This window comes from Vicugna pacos, chromosome 7 (genome assembly GCF_048564905.1).
Source record: "Vicugna pacos chromosome 7, VicPac4, whole genome shotgun sequence".
NCBI classification, from domain to species: domain Eukaryota; kingdom Metazoa; phylum Chordata; class Mammalia; order Artiodactyla; family Camelidae; genus Vicugna; species Vicugna pacos.
This window is the reverse complement of record NC_132993.1, coordinates 74,333,492-74,352,920: the sequence shown is the minus strand read 5'-3', so window position 1 is coordinate 74,352,920 and position 19,429 is coordinate 74,333,492. Positions and strand designations below refer to the sequence as shown.

The following is a 19,429-nucleotide window of genomic DNA, read 5'->3' as shown; positions in this document are numbered from 1 at the left end:
GTCTTTGGGCACAGGCTAGCATGGGGTTACCACTGATATCCGAATTTAGACCAAAAGTTCCCCTCCTCCAAGATTAAACCTAAGAACAGGGGTTGCCTTATATCTGAGTTCTTATAACGACTCTAATATTCTCAGGTGACTTCTCAGTGACTTTATTTTGAATAATAATGTACAATTTGGGGCAGGCACATCTGGAACTGAATCAACACCAGTTTTTTTTTTTTAACTATTTAAGGAAGTACTCTAATAGTGTGGCTTTATTTTTAAAACAAGAGGAAAAAGGCAAAAAATGTAAAACAATTTCTGGGATACTGCCTCACAATCTCAAGGACTAGATATCTGTAAACATACCTTTTAGAGATTACTGGAAAAGCAAAGCAGTGATGGAGTTATTATGTGGGATCACAAACACATAATGACAGAACAAATGAAAAGCAAATGTTGTTTGGTTGATGGGTACTTATAGCTTAGAATAAAAATCCCAGTGACAGGACCAGACACCAGTTCCAAGGGCTGTATTTCTAATAACTGGGACAGAGGTTAAGGTGCGGTGCTTTGGGAACCTGCTTGATGACTGAAAAATGGCTCTAGGAATAAGAAAGATATTGGTGTCAAAGATACTTGTGAAGAAAAATAGAACAGAAATGTTCTGTGAAATGTGAGAATGAGGGAAAAAAGCAATTTTCCTTAATATATATATTAATATATATAATTATATGTATGTATTATATAATGTATATATGTATTATAAAATAACATAATGATAGCTATTTTATGTTATTTTGAGTGTGTATAACTAAATCAATATAGTAAATAGTACAAGCTGATGTTTGATTGTTTTATCTCTTGCCCTAAAAGCTCTTTTGGGGCAGCAGGCAGGGGAATCTTCTCACTGGAAAAATAAGGTATCATCTCATACTTGGCCTTTTTGTCAGTGAATTTGTTCCCAGGTGAGATAACCAGCTAAATCCACTTGCCTTTAAAATGGGAAGATTTTTAAGGGCGGAAACCATCTTCCCACACTAATTTTTCCCTTCTTGAGGGCAGCCCAGATACTTACTAATACAATTAGCATAATGATAACAGTAATCATGCAAACAGGCATGTCTCTCAATGACATACCGTGTGCTTTCACAGTGTAACTCTGAATTAGGGCTCTAGAGACATCAGCTCTAGCTTAAGCTCTGCCACTAACCTAACACATACTTTTCAGCAAATCATGAAGCTTTCCTAGGCCTCAGTGCCTTGTTATTTCAAAAATTAAATGAAAAACTAAAGAATCGGATCATTTCTACAATCACTTTCAGCCATCAAATCTCATGATTCCATGAAGTGCTTAAAGTTGTCATAAGAATTTAGAGAATCCAGGTATCAGTGGAGACTGGCAGGGCGTCACTGAAGGACTAGATAGGTCCAGGCAGGACACAAATGTCACAGGAAGTGGAGCAGCAGGATCAAGAAGGACAACGTGGATGGGCCTCCAGGGCATCACGCTAAGTTAAATAAGTCAGACAAAGACCATATCATTTCTCTCTTTTATGTGGAATCTAAAAAAACCCCCAACAAAACCCAAAAGAAAACAAAACCAAAACCAAGCTCACAGATGCAGAGAACAGACTGATGGTTGCAGGAGGCAGGGGGTAGGGGTGGGAGAAATGGATGAATAGTTTCTGCTTAAATTTAAAAATTAATAAATAAATAACACAGAAATAGGCAAGGCACAGGGAGGGTAAAGGGTAAGCAAAAGAACCTGGTCTGATGCAGGTGATGGCACATGTTGCGAAACAGTAACAAAGTTGGCAGAATCCAGTAAAACCTGGTCCTGCAGAAGCTCTGGATTAGACCTCTGGAACCAAACCACAGCTCCATGGAGCGTCTGCAGCACTCAACTGTCTATGACGGTGCCGGGGGCGCTGGAACAGCAGTGGGGCCAAGACACGTGGTCACCCCTACTGCTGCCCGGAGGGGATCTGCTGGGCCTTGGGGCAAACGCAGTTCCACCTGGGAGCATGAAAGGAGCAGCTGGGCTTAGCTTCCAATGGAAGGGCATTTTCTAAATAAAACATTAACTCTGACATGGCCTCAGCCAAGAGGAGGAACACTGTCAACAAAAAGTTCATTGTAAAGTATGTGAACCAAGGAACATTGCTCATATGAGAGATGTTACAGTTTGTCTCATTTGCAATGGGAAAATTTCACTATAAGCAACAGAGTATTAACACCTTGAGGCAAACTACATTTTATAATCAAATGGCTTATCAGATTATTCACAGACAGATAAAATAAGCATCTGTAAAGTACCTGTTCAGAGGACAAATCATTATAATAGATCCTACGGTACTTTCCATTCACATAATTTCTGAAATCTTTAACTAAACAAAAGGCCTCCTAAGGGTCTCCATGATCTGCCTGCGCCTCACCCTCATTTCCCACCACTCCACCCCTTGTTCACTCCATTCAGTCTCACTGACCTTACTATCCTTGAACAGCAAGTCTTCCAAGTATACTCTGAGCCCAGGGCCTTTGCACTAGCTGTTTGGTCTGCCAGAAATGTGCTTTCCCATTGGCCCAAGCTCATCCCCTCCCTTCTTTCAGATCTCTGTGTAAACACTCCTCTAATGTTATTTCCTGGGCTCATCCCTCAAATTAACTAATTGCACTCAAATACTTGTCTCAAACTACTTACTGGGGAAACCCAAACTAAGACAGTCATCTCAGGGGACAAGACTGCTCCAGCCATGAGGGGCTGGCATGAGGGCATGGGGAGAGTGAAAGAGGAAGAAAAGTGTGACAGGATACAGGGCGCTGTCAAATTAGTGCCCATCTTAGGTCTTGAGCTGTGTGAAGTGTACCTCAGAATTAACTACTTTAAGGATGCAAAGAGGAATATTTATCCTTCAGCTCCTGCCCTCCCCACCACTGGTCATGGCTTTCCTCACTAGGAATCCTTTCCAACCAGACTTCAAGCGGTACACATGCAGGTAGTAAACAGATTTTTTCCAAGGGCAAAAAGCAAGAAGTGGGTAGAGCAGCTGAGGTGAGGCACTGACTGTCAAAATTACATTTGGGTAGAGATGGTTTTCACTGCAGTGACTGGTATAAAAGATGAGCTAATAAGATAAAGTATGAGGTCCCCAATACAAAAATTAACACTGTTCACTCTAATATTTTAAATGATGTGATCATATAATTTCACTGGAGATGCATCGAACTTTCAGGCTGAGTCAGACTACCTGAATAGGATTTAATGTTGTAACCAAATAAAACTTACAATAAAGTTGGTCTGAAACTGCATGTTAAGCTAGACATAATCGCCACTGCCCTGCATGACGAACAGGCATAGATGGCAAACATCACGTAAAGATTATAGTTTCCACTGGATTTACCAACATAATAAGGAATTTCTAAGGCTCAAAGGAATAAGGTTCAAAAAGAGCTAAAAGGCACAACGAGCTAACCCAAGGTTCTGTACGGATGTCTAGCCTCGTAATTGGGATGAACACAAGCGACTGTTAGCCCAGGGGATCAGGCTCATTTCCATTCCCTTGTTCTAGGGGTTGGGACACAAGTGTTTTAGATCCTATCTTGCTGACCCTAGTCAAGTTCCACCACCTCTGAAGTGAGCACTGCACCTAATTCTAAGAGGAACAGAGGAGGCTCAGAGGAGGACATGACATAAGAGAGAAGAAGATGACTGAGGTTCCCAGAGTAACCTGGCAGGAGGGAAGGTAAGGACAAGCAAACAATGCTGAGATTTCAAGGAAAGTCTTCTGTCCACCAACATCTCCTACAAACTCTTCTGCTGAGTTCCCTGAGAAGGTCCCATCCAGACCCGTTCTGGTTCCCTTGACACTCTAGGCTGGCTGTGTGGAGCCCGGGACTACCTCACCAGACTCATGTGGAAAGTACGTATAAAGGGTTTTTCCATCATGTGCACCCGCAGAAGAATATGTCTGAGTGGGAACTATGCTAACAAAAGAAGTGCCAAACAACAGACGGAAAGCACTGCAGAGTAGGAACAGTAAGACATTGAAATGAGATCCACCTGACCAGAGGCTGAAAACTGGTAGTCCACAGGCTGCACCCAGCCCGGATGGTTATCATGGACTGAAGAGAACTTTTAAAAAATATTTGGACCAACTTTTAAAAGTTAAAAATTTATATAGAAGTTCATACTTCTCTTGATACATTGAGAAGCTGGTCCCCCTGGGCTTACTGCCCCTCCTTGGAGATGGGACCCCTGCCTCATGGGGCACCCTCACCTACCACTGGTCCCTGCAGCTCAGCATGAGGGCAATCGCCGCTCCTCTCCTGCACACCCTTGTATCCCCAGCACCATGCACTGCGTCTGACCGACTGCAGACACTCAACATTTGAGTTCTGGATACTTGGATGACAAAGACTGTTAAAAGGGGGGGGGGGGCATCACAGAAATAACCAACCCTGAAGTGGGCCTAGAAAATGAGGAGAACTGATTTCTATTTAGAATTGGTGGACTATGCATACTGCATGTATTGGTCAGTAGTTCACCAGATACCAGGAAAAAATGGTATACTCCACGGACTACCAACCTCTTCCCAACCTTCTATACCAACTTATGCCCAGTGGGCTTCTAGTGTGTTCTCAATGTTTAGTCTGCAGATGCTAATTGCCTTTTTAATACCTCTGCTATTCACTCATATTATTTTCTGTACTTTCTCGTTTACTTGAAAAAACATTTAAAGAAACCTCTTCTTCATGCTCGACATGGTCTTTGCCTTTTTATTTTGAGATAAAGCTATTTGTAAAGAAGCTTGAAACTTGACTTAATAGTTTAATAAATCTTTACTGCTTTAATAAAGCACTAAAAAGTATAATTCCAATACCTGGCTGAAGCTCATTCCTTCTTCCATCTTTAGCAGCTTGAACTAAACTTGCAGCTAATGGAAAATGAAAAAATAATCCATTAGCAAATGATTCATGCAGTGACTTGTTAAAGTTTACCATTTTATATCTGAAGTAAGAGCTCAAAGGATCTGTCAGTGGATGATTAAGGTAAAATACAAAGCATTCTTTTTTTTGTAGGAAGACTCTACAGATTCTTTATTTCAAACCTAATCTCCCAAGAGCATCTTTTCCCAGAAAATCATTGGTACAGAATAATAAAATATTGCAAAAATCCAGTACTTTGAAACCCAAAGAGTGCAGTTTAGTTTTTGACCGGTAGCAATAAAAGAGTTTAACTTACCCAGCAAAGTTCTCTCTCTGTTGACAGAGCAACTGATAACTTGCAAGTCTTTCTCAAATGTATAGAGATGCTATTAAAACAAAAATATTTTTTAATTTGGAGTTTCATGTTAAGTGACAATTTTATAAATGCAAATTCTCTTTCAGCTCTCTAGCAAGTATCATTGTGGCAAAGCATTTTATTAAAGAACCACCAACGAGTCAGTTTATCCATATTGAAAAGTTTCAGATTATTTTTTAAGAAAAAAGTTTGCTATTGTACACCATGTTTGACACTGAAATTTAGCCATGAAACAACACAGAATGGTGGTTAAGGGCATACACCTTAGAGCCAAATTAGACCCAGGTTCAAATCCTGACTCTGCACTTGCCAGCTGCGTGACTTTGGGCAAGCTATTCAACCTCTCTTTCCTCCCCTCAGTAAAGTAAGAATCATAATACTACCTATTGCATGAGAGACTTGTCAAGTTAGATAATCCATGTGAAAGCACTTATTACAATGTGTGCTACACACAGTAAGCACTCAAGTGTTAGCTCTTATGATTACTCAGACAAGTAAAGTTTTAAAGTTTTAATCAAATTACAGAACTATGATATCATTATGTCTAAGAGACCATCACAAGTGCATCTCTTATAGGACTCTCTTGTTCAGAGCATCGGCAAAGTAATCCTCTATATAATCTTTACTTTCTATTTTATTGCTGTTTGAATGTTGCAAGATTCCATTTCCTTGAGTATTAAAGAAAATGAAAATGGTCATGCAGGAGGAGGATGTGATGTGCAGATTGAAGAAGTGGAGACAATCACAGTTGTATGAGGCAAACTCTTTGAAAATACACTCAGAGGATTAGGAAAGAGACCTTCAGGGAGAGAATAGGCTGAAATAGTGAACAGCAGAAGAATTAAGAAGGTGATGAGTACCTGAGACTGAAATAGCACTAAGAATATACTAGAACCCAATAGCCGGATGCTGATTAAAAATGTTGGCAAATGAGAAAAAAACTAACTTTGAGTTAGTAAGACATCTCTGAATTCACGTGAGAAGTTTTGGTTTCCTTTGACTCCGTTACTGAGAGATTCTGATTTATAAGTAAGAAGAATCACGGATGTAAATACTAAATTTTTAATGTTTTATCTTTTTAATTGTAAAATAACAGATGAGCATAGTCTCAGTGTTTAAAACATACAACCACTACCAAATAAAAAGTCTAAGTTCTTCATTACACTCACCCAATCCTAACTCCCTTCCAAAAGCAAACACGTTTGTGATTTGCTCTGTAGTCTTCAAGATCTTTTAAAATTAGTTTCTAATACATATTCATGTGCATATATTACATATTTTTCTTGTAAGTTTTTTAAAACATAAGTGGAATGTATTATTTCGACAACTTGCTTTTTTCATGTATTCATGTGTTTCGAGAGCCTTCTGTGCCAGTGTACATTTAAAGATTTCTTAGTTCCTCAATATTTGTAAATTGCTTTACATAGGCACAAAATGACTCTCTCCTGTTTGCCCTAAAATTTAGACAAACTTGTCATAATCAGTAGGTGCCTTATGTGAGTAGTCTGGGGAAAGGTTAAGAAGAGGAGGCTGGTACTGTATCTGGATCTTTCAGAAGTAACGAGAAGGAAGATCAGTGAAGGTGAAGCAGAAGCAGAAGCAGAACTCGGAGCCAGAGGTTGTTATGAGATCCTAAGCTTCTGGGAGCACACAAATCCTGGGAGGGGTACTGGACTTCCTACATTCCTACAGCATATTGAATAATTGGTTTGAGCCAGTTTTGCTTAAATCTCAAAGGACTAAAGACTTTAGCTGATGTTTTCTTCTAAGAGTCCTTATACTTTTTTTTTTAAGATAATGGTAAAAGTGAGAAGAGAAGGAAGGCAAAGAAATATAAATTAAATTTTTGGAAAATTAAATGAAATGAGAATTTGTATCTAGGAAGAAGGAAAACTCAAAGCAGTAAAGTAACCAATAGGTAATCTATAATTTATGGTAATTTTTACCTCATTTTGTTTGGTTTGGTAATCATACAATCCAAAGAAAACATTTCCCTTATTGTCCTAAAAAAAAAAAACTAGATGTTTATTAAGTGCCATTGTTTAGGAAGTTAGGATGCTACTAATTTTAAAAGAAACCTGCAGTAATTCAACCAATATCAGCAATAAGCACTCTAAAGGTAGCTTGCTGCGCATGTCAGAGAGGGACTGAATCTGTTTCTGCTGGTCATGTGGGCTCAAAAAGTGAAATGAAATACGCATGTACCACTCAGTGGTTTGGGGGACCCTGTCTATCAGGACTGAGCATGATGAAGGAGCAGATCTTTTTGTAGTGCTATTTATTACTGTTAGAGAATATATACGATGGATATTGAAAGTGGCTAGAACAAGTCCATGATATTCTTATAAGTAAAACTTTTTGAATTGTACCATTCCTCAAATGTAGCATACTTATAGATACAACTTAAAATAACTTTTTTAAGCCAAAAAAAAAAAAGTACAATAACAACTGTGCAAAGCAGACTAGCCCTGGCATTATTCTTCCTATTTCATCATTATGGTAATGTTAGGTTTTCTTTCCTTAGAGCCATTAACATTGAAAGCACACTGTTAAATAATGACGTCCCAAAAGTCTGAGCATATAGAAGTATGAACAGGTAATGCAATCATATTTAATATTTTCTCAAAGATTAAAATTTTAACATAGTAATTATTTTAAACCATCTTTTACTTGGCATTATTCCTCTAGAAAGTAAAACATTTATTCAAAACATTTGAGAACTGTGTCATTGTGTACAGCTTTATTTTTTTTAAAAAGGGAAAACATTTCATATGGCAACTTCAGTCACCCTACTCAATCTCACAAAATAAAGTCATATGTTAAAGATTAAATGCCAACTAGTCTTATTTATTATTCTTCAATAAGAAATAGCATAAAACTCTAAAAAAATGAATGCAAATGGTTAAAACAGTAAATTTTATGTTACGTATATTTTACCACAATAAAAAGAGAATATAGGCATACCTTACAAGTATAAACAATATTTCCATTTCTTTCAACATTTAGTACACGTAGGCTGTCATAACTGTTTTCTAAAACATCTGAAACAATAAGATAATAATAGCAAGTTAATACTTTGGAGATATTTAAAACCATATCTAACAGGTAATAATGCTGACCTTTAGGGAAAAGGAAAGGAGTAGTGACTGAGGAAGTATCTCAAGGGAGCCTTCTGAGGTTCTGGTTATGCTGTTTATGTTGGGTACACTGATATTTCCACTTAGTAATAACTCACTGAACTGTACACTCCTGACCTGTATACGTTCCCAAGTGTATGTTATACTTCAATAAATTTTGAGTATCTATCAGGTTTTGCTTTATATATTTTGAAACTACATTATTAGGGGCATAAAATTTTAGAATTGTTATATCTTCCTGGTAGATTAACCTGTCAGGAACTCAGCAGAGCTGCCAGATGTCAGAGTAATAGATTAAAGCAACAAGCTTAAAAAGCAAGTAAGAGTCAAGCCTTGCATCACTTACTGTGATTGTATAAGCAAAAATCTAAACCAGAGACAGCACCAACTACCCCCTCTGCTTCCCCCATGGAAAGGCATGCTGGTGGAGGGGCGGACAGATCAGCAGAGAGGTGAGTTACCTCTCACTGCCAAGAGGGCCCCAACAAAAGGACCCAGGGGCTCAGGGGAGGGAGAGGGAGAAGAACTAAGGGTGGAAAAGTACTAAGTACTGAGTCAAACTGGAGAAAATGTATCTTCAAGTTTCCCCTCCTTTTCCTGCTGAGGGGCTTTCCGCAGAGGCACCAGCTGAAGGCGCTTGATAAAAAGGCCTCCAAATGAAGACATCTGGGCTGGGATGCAGCTGTGAATAAGATCATAACCAGCCAGGAGGGCCTGAATCTTGAATCTAATCACCTTCAGGGACCGCAGTGCTTTGACTATGCACCAAGTCTGGTTCGGGGAGGGCAGCTTTTCTCTCATGAGGCCTGCCAGGTAAAGCTTTTGTAACTGTATACAGTTGGGTCTGAAAAAAAGGATACGTAGGTTTTTAGCCAGGAGATGGACTAGTCAACACTTTTATTTATTATAAAATGTCCTTTATCTTTAATAATGCTTTTTAAAGTCTACCTTGTCTGACCTCAATGTAGCTACATCAGCTTTCTTTTGGTTACTGCTTACATAATGTAAATTTTTCTACCCCTTTATTATCAGTCTTCCTGTGTCCTGATATTTAAGGTATGTGTCTTACAAGAAGTATTGTTTAATTAGGGTGTGCAGTCCATTTACATTTACTGTACTCACTGATACACTGAATGTATGTCAATCACAGTCCTATTTATTTTCTATGTGACTCAACTGTTTTACTCTTCTTGCCTTCTTCTGGATTAATCAAAGATTTTACTATTTCATTCTCCCACTTATTAACTTGTTAGTTATATATTATCTTGTTATTCTTTTACTAGTTATCCGAAAAGTTACATGAATCCTTAACTTATTATGTTTTAATATTATGTGGTGCCAAGAAATGTGAAGCAATTAAAACTCTCATATACTGCTAATGGGAGTGTAAATTGGAAAACTGGCAGTGTCTACTGAAGCTGAATATATACGACTCAGTAACTGCCCTTGCACATATACACCTCAAGAAAAGTATACACGTATTTTGGCAAATGACACATATGATGTCCAAAGACTATGGTTCATAACAGCTAAAACTGAAAACAAGATATCCATAAGCAAAGAATGAGTAAATTGTGGTATATCCAAACAATGGAATACTGGACAAGAGTAAGAATGAATTAACTAGTCATTGTATCCAGTAATAAAAACGAAAAAACTACACAAAAAAAAGAATGAATTAACTTGCTATAACATACACCATGAATAATCAAGTAAAAGAAGCTCAGATCTTTCCCTCCTGAAAAAGTTACCAACTGTATGATTTAATTTGTTTCCAAGTTTCAAATACAGGCAAAAAGAATCCACAGTGCTAGATGAGTAACTGCTGGAAGAGTATGAAGGAGACCTCTGGGGGTCCATTAATGTTCTCCTTCCTGCTCTCAGTGCTAGTCACATGGGTGTGTCTCACTTTGTGAGAATTAACTGAACTGTGCACTTATGATTTGTGTACTTTTCTGTATGAAGGCCACATTCCGATGAAGGATATAAAGATTTTTTACACAAAACATTTAACTTGTAGGTTAACTGACCATCATCTTCCTTCCAAAATTTTAGGATATTCCTCCCAATTCTACAGTTAAACAATTTAAACATGGTTAGATACGCATTGATAATTATCATCATTAATTGAGGAGAAATGTATGTTTCCCTAATTTCCTCAAAATTAAATCACTTAAATTTGACTCATTTTCCCCATATATGAATAGTGTTCTTAGACCTTAAAATATTGTTGATATTGACAAATTCCAACACTCAGACAAAACATAAGCAAAAATATCCTAAAGATCAGGCCAAATTTCAGGTTATACACCTAATTAAAAAGGAAAAAACAAGATAAAAAATAAGGATAATTGGTGACTTTAACCCCTGCACTGGAGCTGGGGCAGCAGGAAGCATTTAGAGAAACAAAGAGCAGGTTTCATTGAGAATTTAGGAATCATCCTGAGATCTCTCTTCCCAACTTTTCACAGGAAGAAACTGCTGGGACACTCCGAGGGCAGGCAAAGGAGGGGGCAGGTGTCATTTATACATGGGTACAAGCACTTTTCAATATATAGCAAGGTGTCAGACATATTGCCCACTGATTAAAAAAAAAAAGTATAATCATCTGGTCTCTTACGAGAATAGTATGCTCCAATTAGCTTACTGCTAAATAGTACGTCACACTTTACAGAGTCCTCATTTCTATCTCATTCATACTGTGTAAAGTATTATAGGCCCATTGCATTGATGAAACAATTGAGTTTCAATGAGGTTAAGATACTTGACCAATATCATATATCCAAAAAAAAAAAAAAGTGGCACAGACTAATTTCAAACCCAGGAAAAGGTAAACAGAATAAACTAGGTTTCCTGTACCACACTTACAATGGGAAAATGGATAATTACTGAAAAATCCTTTTAAGGTGATTTTGCAGACATCTAAAGAGAATTTCAGTGAGTTTCTTTTTATCCTGCACATGACTCAAAACTTGTGGAATGCAATGTGTCAATATTTTGAGAAGTATTTTTTCCTTTCAAGATTATAAGGATGCTGAGAGAGACCTTCTCAAAAATGCACTTAAGATGTTTCAACTACGATAAGAAACTCCTTTACAAGAATCTTGCTAAGAAAAATCCAATTTTCTTACAAAAGCACATCTATTTTCAAGTAGTTAAAAAATTAAGAAAAATAATTCTCCAACAAATGCAGATCACAACAAAAGAGAAAAGCTTATTCCATTAAACCAGTGGTTCTCTGCTCTGGCTGTGTTAGAATCATCAGAGAAGCCTTTAAAAGAACATGGATGCCCAAGGCCCAGTTCCATATTCTAATTTCATTGAGCTGGTGAGGGGCCCACTCTCTGGTTGTGTGTGTGTGTGTGTGTGTAGTGTGTGTGTGTGTGTGTGTGTGTGTGTGTGTGTGTGTGTGCGCGTGCACATTGTTAAGTTCCCTGTGTTATTCTGAAGTGCAGCCTGGGCTGAGAACCACTGAACTACATATTTACAATACACATGAAACGATATTCATTAGACAGCATAACTAGGACCACCTTATAATGTAACCATGGTAGACACAGTTGAAAGAAATAATAAAAAATAGTGCCTTCATGGGTCTGTTAGGCAGTAATAATTGGAGTCTTAAATAATCCTGTAGTTAAGTACACGGTTCTCAAGGACATTTGTATTAAACAAATATGGTAATGTTGAAAGGCAGTGTCTCAGTACACACTCTGAACCCACCAGCCCTTTCCTCCCTAGATTAGTTGCTCATGATTTACACACACCCTTTAAAAAGAACTATTCAGTGACCTCTTTGCTTACTCATTCTGACTCCTCTCCCACTAATTCATCACTGGAAAGTCCAAAGGAGGAAGTTTAGCAATTTCAAATGAGGAAATGTTGTTTAATTTTACAGTTCAGTGTAATCAGAGTTTATGAAGAGAAAATGTGGCATTTTGATAGATACTTGCATAAGTAAACCTACTAAAGAAAAGGAGGGTACCTAGTAAAGGTGTCGGCAAGTCACAGCTCATATAGAATTACAGCTGGTTTGCCCAATATTCTCATCCACATCAATCTATTCTTTGTCAAACACAAGGGATTTTGTGTTACAAGAAAATGTTTGCCAAATGTGTAAATTTTGTTTCCAACTGCTATTTGACAAAAATCAAACAAAAATATTTGCTGTCTTCCCAATGACTATGGGGACAGGGGAAGTCTCACAGCCTTATACAAAAATTTGAATTAGTTCCTAATACATAGATCAAGAAGTGTTAAAATATGATTAAACCCATGGTGTTTCTATTCTATAAATCATTCACATAAATCCTCACACTCAACATGACCAGATATTGTAATTCCTAACTTATGAAATAAATATCATTATGTGATCTATATTTCATACCCCAAATAAAATGAGAAAAATCAAGGGTGCAGTGATCAGTTAAAAAGTAATAAAGAAGAGAAAAGAATTAGAAAAGGAGACGACGAGGGTAGGGGAGGGAAAGCTGAAAAGGAAGGACAGTGGCAAGAGAAGACTGAAACAATAAATAAAAACAATGTGACTACAGCAATCCTCTGGCTCCCAAATCTGACCCAGGGTATCAGAAGGCAAAAGCGTTACTCTCAAGTCAGTACCTCGTAAAATTTACTATCTCCCTGGCAAAGATGAATAATTACAATATTTGAAAGATTAATCTGCCTGGACTATCATAAACCCAAGACTGATCAAAGCAGACAAGAAGAGATAGGTGAGAAAACCTACATTCTTTCTGGTCTTAAATATATTGAACATTTAAACCTTAGAAAATTTACATACCACAGACTTTTTCTTAGTTTCTTGAAGATATATTATATCCCAAGAGGTGATTAAGCATTGGATAATATAATTAATATATAAAATCTATTATATTGCTCCATACCAGTAATAGCTAGGAACATATGTTTTTAAATACACCATTTATGAGAGCAACAAAAAAATAACAACTCAGGAATAAATCTAGCGAAAGATGTGCCGAACCTTCATGGAGAAAATTCTAAGACTTATTAAGAGTCAAAAGGGGGCTCTAAATAAATAACAAGCTACCGTTCATAGTTGGGAAGATTTAATATTGTAAGGATGCCAATTCTTCCCAAGCTGATCTACAGATTCAATGCAACTGAAAACAAAAATTCAATAGACTTTTTGGTGAAGTCTGAAAGGCAGATTCCAAAATACATATGAAAGAGCAAGGAACATACAATAGCCAAGATGAACCAGAAGATGACTGAGGTGAGGAGACACTCTACCAGTTGCCAAGACTTAACACAAAATAGTTACTAAGATGTTTTCACTTTACATTGGCCAAAGGAACAAAATTAAAAGCCCAGAAAAGGAGACCCACACATATGGAAACTTGGTGTGTAAAGGAAGTGGTTTTGTTATCAGTGAGAAAAGACAGGGCTATTTGGTTAGTGACACTAGAACAATTAGCTATTAACACAGAAAAACAATGCAATTTATAAAAGCATATTTTAACACTTGTATGCTATAAATAACAGCAAAACAACACCATGTAACTACCACTCAGCTTAAAAATAGCAAATATCAAAACTACTTTTTAAGGCTCTTGTGAACCCATATCTGATTCCTACATCATATTATATGCAAAAATAAATTCCAGATGGATTAAAAAACAAAATGCAAAAAGAAAAGCTTTTTATAGAAGTTAATATAAAAATGTCTTCATGACTTCTAAATTTCTTTAAAATATCCAAAAAAAAACATAAACTATAAAGGAAAAGACTCATAAATTAGATTACATTAAAATTAAGAATTCTTATTTATCCAAGGTACTATCACAAACTGGGGGGAAAAAAACAGATTGAGGGAAGATACTTACAGCATGTATGATGAAGGAAGGACTAGAATCCAGGATACATTAAAAAATGCCTAAAATCAATATTAAAAAAATGACAGAAAAATGGACAAAATGATGAACAGACATCTCATAGAAGGGGAAACTCAAATGGCCGATAAGTAAATAGAGATGCTCAACCTTAGACCACAGTGAAATAACATTTTTACCCACCAGTTTAACAAAAATGTAAAAATCTGGAAAAATCAAGAGCTTGTGAAGACATAGAGTACCAAAAACATTTCCATACCACAAATGGGAGTGTTAATAAGTACAAGCACCTTAGAGAACAGTTTGGTGCTACCCAGGAAAAGTGAAGATGTGTGCAGCCTGTGACTAATCAACTCCACTGTCAGACATCCACCCCAGAGAAACTTGTGCAAATGTGCACCAGGAGTCATGCACAAGGTTAGTAACAGCACTGACTGTAATAGCAAACCCCAGAAACCTCCCAAATGTCACCACTGGGAAAAGGATAAGTAAGCTGGGTTCCCTTGGAACATTCTGAGACAGTTTAGTATACAGGATATTTACTAGGGAGTGCTTCCAAGTGGGATTAACACCTGCAGCAGGAAGGAGAGGAAAGCAGGATCAGGCTGGGGAAGAAGTCAAGTTGCAAGGCAGGCTCAGGAGCCTCAGGTGACGTTGGGGTCCTCCATCAGAGAAGCTCTAGAACTGTAATTAATTATGAGTTGTCCCATATTGAGTCAAAATGCCCAGGCCTATAGACCCTAACTCAATCCCTCATTAGAGGTGGCCATACCCAAGGGGGCATATAGTTGGGTGACACAGCCCTCTACCAAGGTCACCCCTGAAGGGGCTGACAGCTGAGGACTATCTGCCACTCACACTCACAGCACCTGGGAGAAGCCTTTCCTTGAAAGGAAGATCTAAGCATTGCATCGCCACGTCCACCATATTGTATATTCACACAAACAGAACACTATACAGCAGTGAAAATTAATGACCTACAGCTATAGGAGTCAACATGGATAAATCGTACAATACTGAGAAGAGAAAAGAGCTAAAGAATACATATAGCATTCTTTCATCTACTTAAAGTTCACAAACAAGCAAAATGAAATGATATTTTGCTTAGGGAGATATACACATAGATTAAAACTACAAAGAAGATCAAAGAAATGTTAAAATATAAACATTTAAGTGTCTGTAGGTAAAATTCTACAGATGAGGGACAGAGAGAGAAATAGCATCAAATAGGAAGACATGAAAACCTACAAAAATCTTGATAATTGTTCTATTTTTAAGGTGTATACAGGATTTTGATTTTTTATTATTTACAGCATACATGTATTAAAATATTCTTTTGTTATCACTGTTTTAATTTTTTTAAAGAACAAATATTTTCTTCAGTCATTTCAGGAGAAATAATTTTCCCCATGTTTAACCCAGAACCAGGGCCAGATGCAGTAGCCAAATCTGGTTTCCTTACTCCTTAAACCCTTGTTGACTAAAATGCTATTCTATAGGCACTGAATTTCTGTCCTGCCTGACTTAGCCCAGCTCTCTGGCTATTTTGCTAGAAATATGTCATACATCAGAAGCATTACTTAGCACCACTAAGAAATCTTCAATTGTATTTGTTGATGTAAAAATATTAAGGCTTCAAATTCAGAGAGCAAGTGTGCAGAGAGGAGACATTACAAGGGTATAATTATTCACAATTTACATATGAAAAGCTGAGACTTTGAAAGGAAAATAATTTGCACAAATGTGTGGAGTAATAGCTGTGCTAGAAATAAAATAGAATCCCTGATCCCCCTGCCAGTGCTACAAATTATAGCAGGAGAAGGATTAACTTGTGTTTTTTTGAGCTACCGCCCACTGGTGATTATCAGAAGTAACAATTTCTTTAGTACAACAGAGCTCATATCCTGCCAAGGTGCTCTGCAAGAGCAAAATACTACTAGTATCAGAAAAAGCTGGTATTTCTAGTAAGTTTACTTTCTGAGGACCCAAGGGTATCTGCTGTTTAGTGAATGTCAACACACAAGTTTATTTTTCTTCACAGGTGAAAGACACAAGGAAGCCAAAAATCTAACTGGCTCACAGTTTTTCAATCACAACACACATTACTGAAACATAGGACTGTGGCATTTCACACTTCATCTAACTTCTCATTTTCAGACACATGGGATTTAGCTATATAAGGTGGAGGTCCAGAGAAAGGACCACTTTGTGGTGGAAAGCAGGCTGGGAGTTGCTTACTCAATTTTTTAAAAGGTACACCTCCAAAACCTCTTTAGACACTCAGGAGACCTTAAAACATTTCCCCCAAAAGTGAAGCTTTACTAATAATGACACTAGTCATTAGTCAAATTCACTAGTCAAATGTAAGCCTTGAGCCAGACAAACATGACTCCTTTTTTGGAACCAACAGCCAACATGACAAGACAAGGAACCCTACATATATTCTGCAAAAGCCATAGGAGAGTGTGAAGATACAAGATAGAGAAAACTTTCACCAGTGTTAAGGGGGAAAGAGTTGTAGATGCAGGTAATTTGATAGCCCTTCCCCCTAAAAATACCCTCCAACAGTCTACACAGTGTTTAAGGAAAACCAGAGGGGGGAAAATGAGAGGCAAGCACACTTAAGCGGATAGCTCCTGTGCACAAGCTGGGAACCCAGGATCTCATTGCTCTGAAGCTGAATTTAAGCCCTGAAGATGCCACATTATTTACAGCAAACTTCTCTTCTCTAAAAATAACCACGGAAATCACAGAGTTCCCTTTCTTTAAAGTTTTGATTGATCAACACCGGGAAGCCTCAAAAGTCACTTTTCACTCCTTCATCAAAGTCAAAACAAAGGATTTTTGAGACAGATGAACACCAAAGCCTCAAATGCCTGGAATGCGTTCCAATTCACCCTGAGGACGCTGGGCAGGACACCTGAGCATCGCTGCCTCTCACAACCCTTGCTGGCACGCAAGGTGGTCTCTGGGTTGGTGGTGATGGGCCTGATATCAGCTTTGGCAAACAGCGGGCTCTCAATTCACTGCTCACAGGCTGAAAGCAGGACCCTGCCCTCCCGCACTTCACGGCCGAAGTGGCATGTCCCCTAAATCACCGAAACTGTTCACACAGAAACACGTCTCACAAATGTGGGGACAAACTGCAACTGTTAAGTATTTATATGGTGGTTTTCTAGGTGGCCATGATTCTCTTTTCTTTCTCATAACGCGAGAACCTTAGGAGCCCCTAGTCTTAGCAGAGCCCCTGCCGGGGTGATGAATTTTCAGGCAGGTGAGATGTAAGTGAAGCAGAGAGAACCACCCTCTCGCACTCCCCGCAGCCTTGGGCCAGAGGAACGCAATCCGGGCAGCGGCTCCACACGCCCTGCGGTGATGAGACGATGCTGAGAGAACCAGCAGTGTTCCTGGTCTTTCTGCTGAAGATGAATTACTGTGGGCAATCGGTAAGCCAGAAGCTGGAGGACCCGCCAGAAGAAGCTAAGCAGCTTGGCCGCAGTCTTGCCCGGGGGCTGCCCTCCGACCTTCACGCAGGCCGGGAGGGTGGCAAAGCCCAGACTCCAAAGAGGGAAGCTCACCCCTTCGGCACCAACCTTCACAGGTTGGCAGCGCGCACAGGCTGCCGCCGTCCGGTGGGGGCCCGCCACCCCGGCCCGACCCTGGAGCCCGTGCAGATGAATGACTCCGACCCCCCCGCCTCGACGGCCCCCAGCCGCCCTCCCCGCCCCGACGCGCCTCTAGCACCTGGGCCGCCGCCTCGGGCCCCGGCGGCCTCTGACGCCGCCCGCTGCGCCCGCAGCCAAGGGAGCACGTCCTTCCTGAGATCGAAGTCGGCGACCAGACAGAGAGCCATCGCCCGGACGCGGCCACCGGGCGGCTCCGGGGCCCCGCGCCTCGGGCATTCCCGGCCCTCTCTCTGCGCCACCGCGCCCTGCCGCCCGCCCGCCCCTCCTTCCTCTCCCCCGCCCGCCGCTTTCGGTTCCGCCGCGTCCGGGCCGGAGAAGCCCCAGCACCGCCTCCTCCCGGCCCGGCCCGCGCCCAGCACCCGAGCCGCGAGCAGCGCACGCCGGGCTGCGGGGAAGGGAGACTGCGGCGCGGGGGCCAGGCCCACCCTGGCCCGAGCCCTCGGCTGCTCCCTCCCGGCGGACAGAGGGCAGGAGGATTTGTTTCTCAGAGAGCTGGGAAGATGTGGCTAGACCGATGGTTCCCAAGCTATGCCGGAGCACGTTACACGTGGGCGCCAGGCGTTTTCCGTTTGGGTTTGGGTTTTCTGTTTGTTTTCAAATCCGCAGGTGATTCCACTGTACAGCAAAGTTTAAAAACCAGTTGACTGGAGAGAGGTATTACTAGCTGGGTCTCCTGAGAAGGTTCAAATTCATCGCCAGGGCAGAAGCAGGCGGAGGCTTGGGCTTATTCGACGCAGTTTCAGGTTGATGGTGTTTCATCAGTAATATTTAGGTAGAAAGTAGCAAGGAGGAGTGTGTGAAACAGATGATTCTATTTTAGGAGGGATTCAGAGACACTGGAAAGGGCTAATCAGTTCAACACAAATGGGCCCTCTGCCTGTTTACGGGGTTCCCTACACTGGCTGCAATGAAGCTAATTGTTTAAGATTCCAGCTGCACTCCATCTTTTTTTAAATTAAAAAAAAAATGAAGTACAGTCAGTTTACAATGTTGTGCCAGTTTCATCTTTTAAAAAGTGTTCACCTTCTTCCAGGGCACCTGCTACTTCGGGCACCTTCTCATCCTCATCCCTGCAAATAAGTCCAGTGTTTTCTTAATCTTGCCAATCAGGGTTCTTTTCATTCCCACTAGTGCAACATCAGTATTGCCTGCTGTGCCTTTGGCACTGCCAGACCCAATACATCCTGCATATCAATGCCAGGTTATTACTCTCCCTAATACAAAGCTGTCCTCGTGTTCCCATGCAGAAGACCTTGAATAAGCACTGACCACCACAGCATACTGTCTCATCCTTCCAGCCTTTCCACCTAGACCTTCAGCTCCAGATGGGCCTGATTCCACAACCCCTCTGATTCCACCTCCTTCCCTCAAAAAAAAAAAAAAAAATCACTGGATCCTTCCAGTCTGGATCCACAAAGCCTTCTCACAGTGTCAGGTCACAGCGACCTT

At 39.8% G+C, this 19,429-nt stretch overlaps 1 protein-coding gene across 1 annotated transcript in view; it reads right to left on the bottom strand.

Moving 5' to 3' along the window:
• GSAP (gamma-secretase activating protein) overlaps window positions 1–18,230 on the bottom strand; it is a 77,943-nt gene extending 59,713 nt beyond the window's left edge. Inside the window, exons 1-5 of the mRNA XM_031679765.2 lie at window positions 18,039–18,230; window positions 8,252–8,328; window positions 7,234–7,290; window positions 5,228–5,297; window positions 4,866–4,919 (exon numbers count right to left, since the gene is read on the bottom strand). Of these exons, the coding sequence (XP_031535625.2) occupies window positions 4,866–4,919; window positions 5,228–5,297; window positions 7,234–7,290; window positions 8,252–8,328; window positions 18,039–18,147 (367 nt within the window). The 5' untranslated portion in view covers window positions 18,148–18,230. The remainder of the gene's footprint in view (window positions 1–4,865; window positions 4,920–5,227; window positions 5,298–7,233; window positions 7,291–8,251; window positions 8,329–18,038) is intronic.
• Between the last annotated feature and the right edge of the window lie 1,199 nt (window positions 18,231–19,429).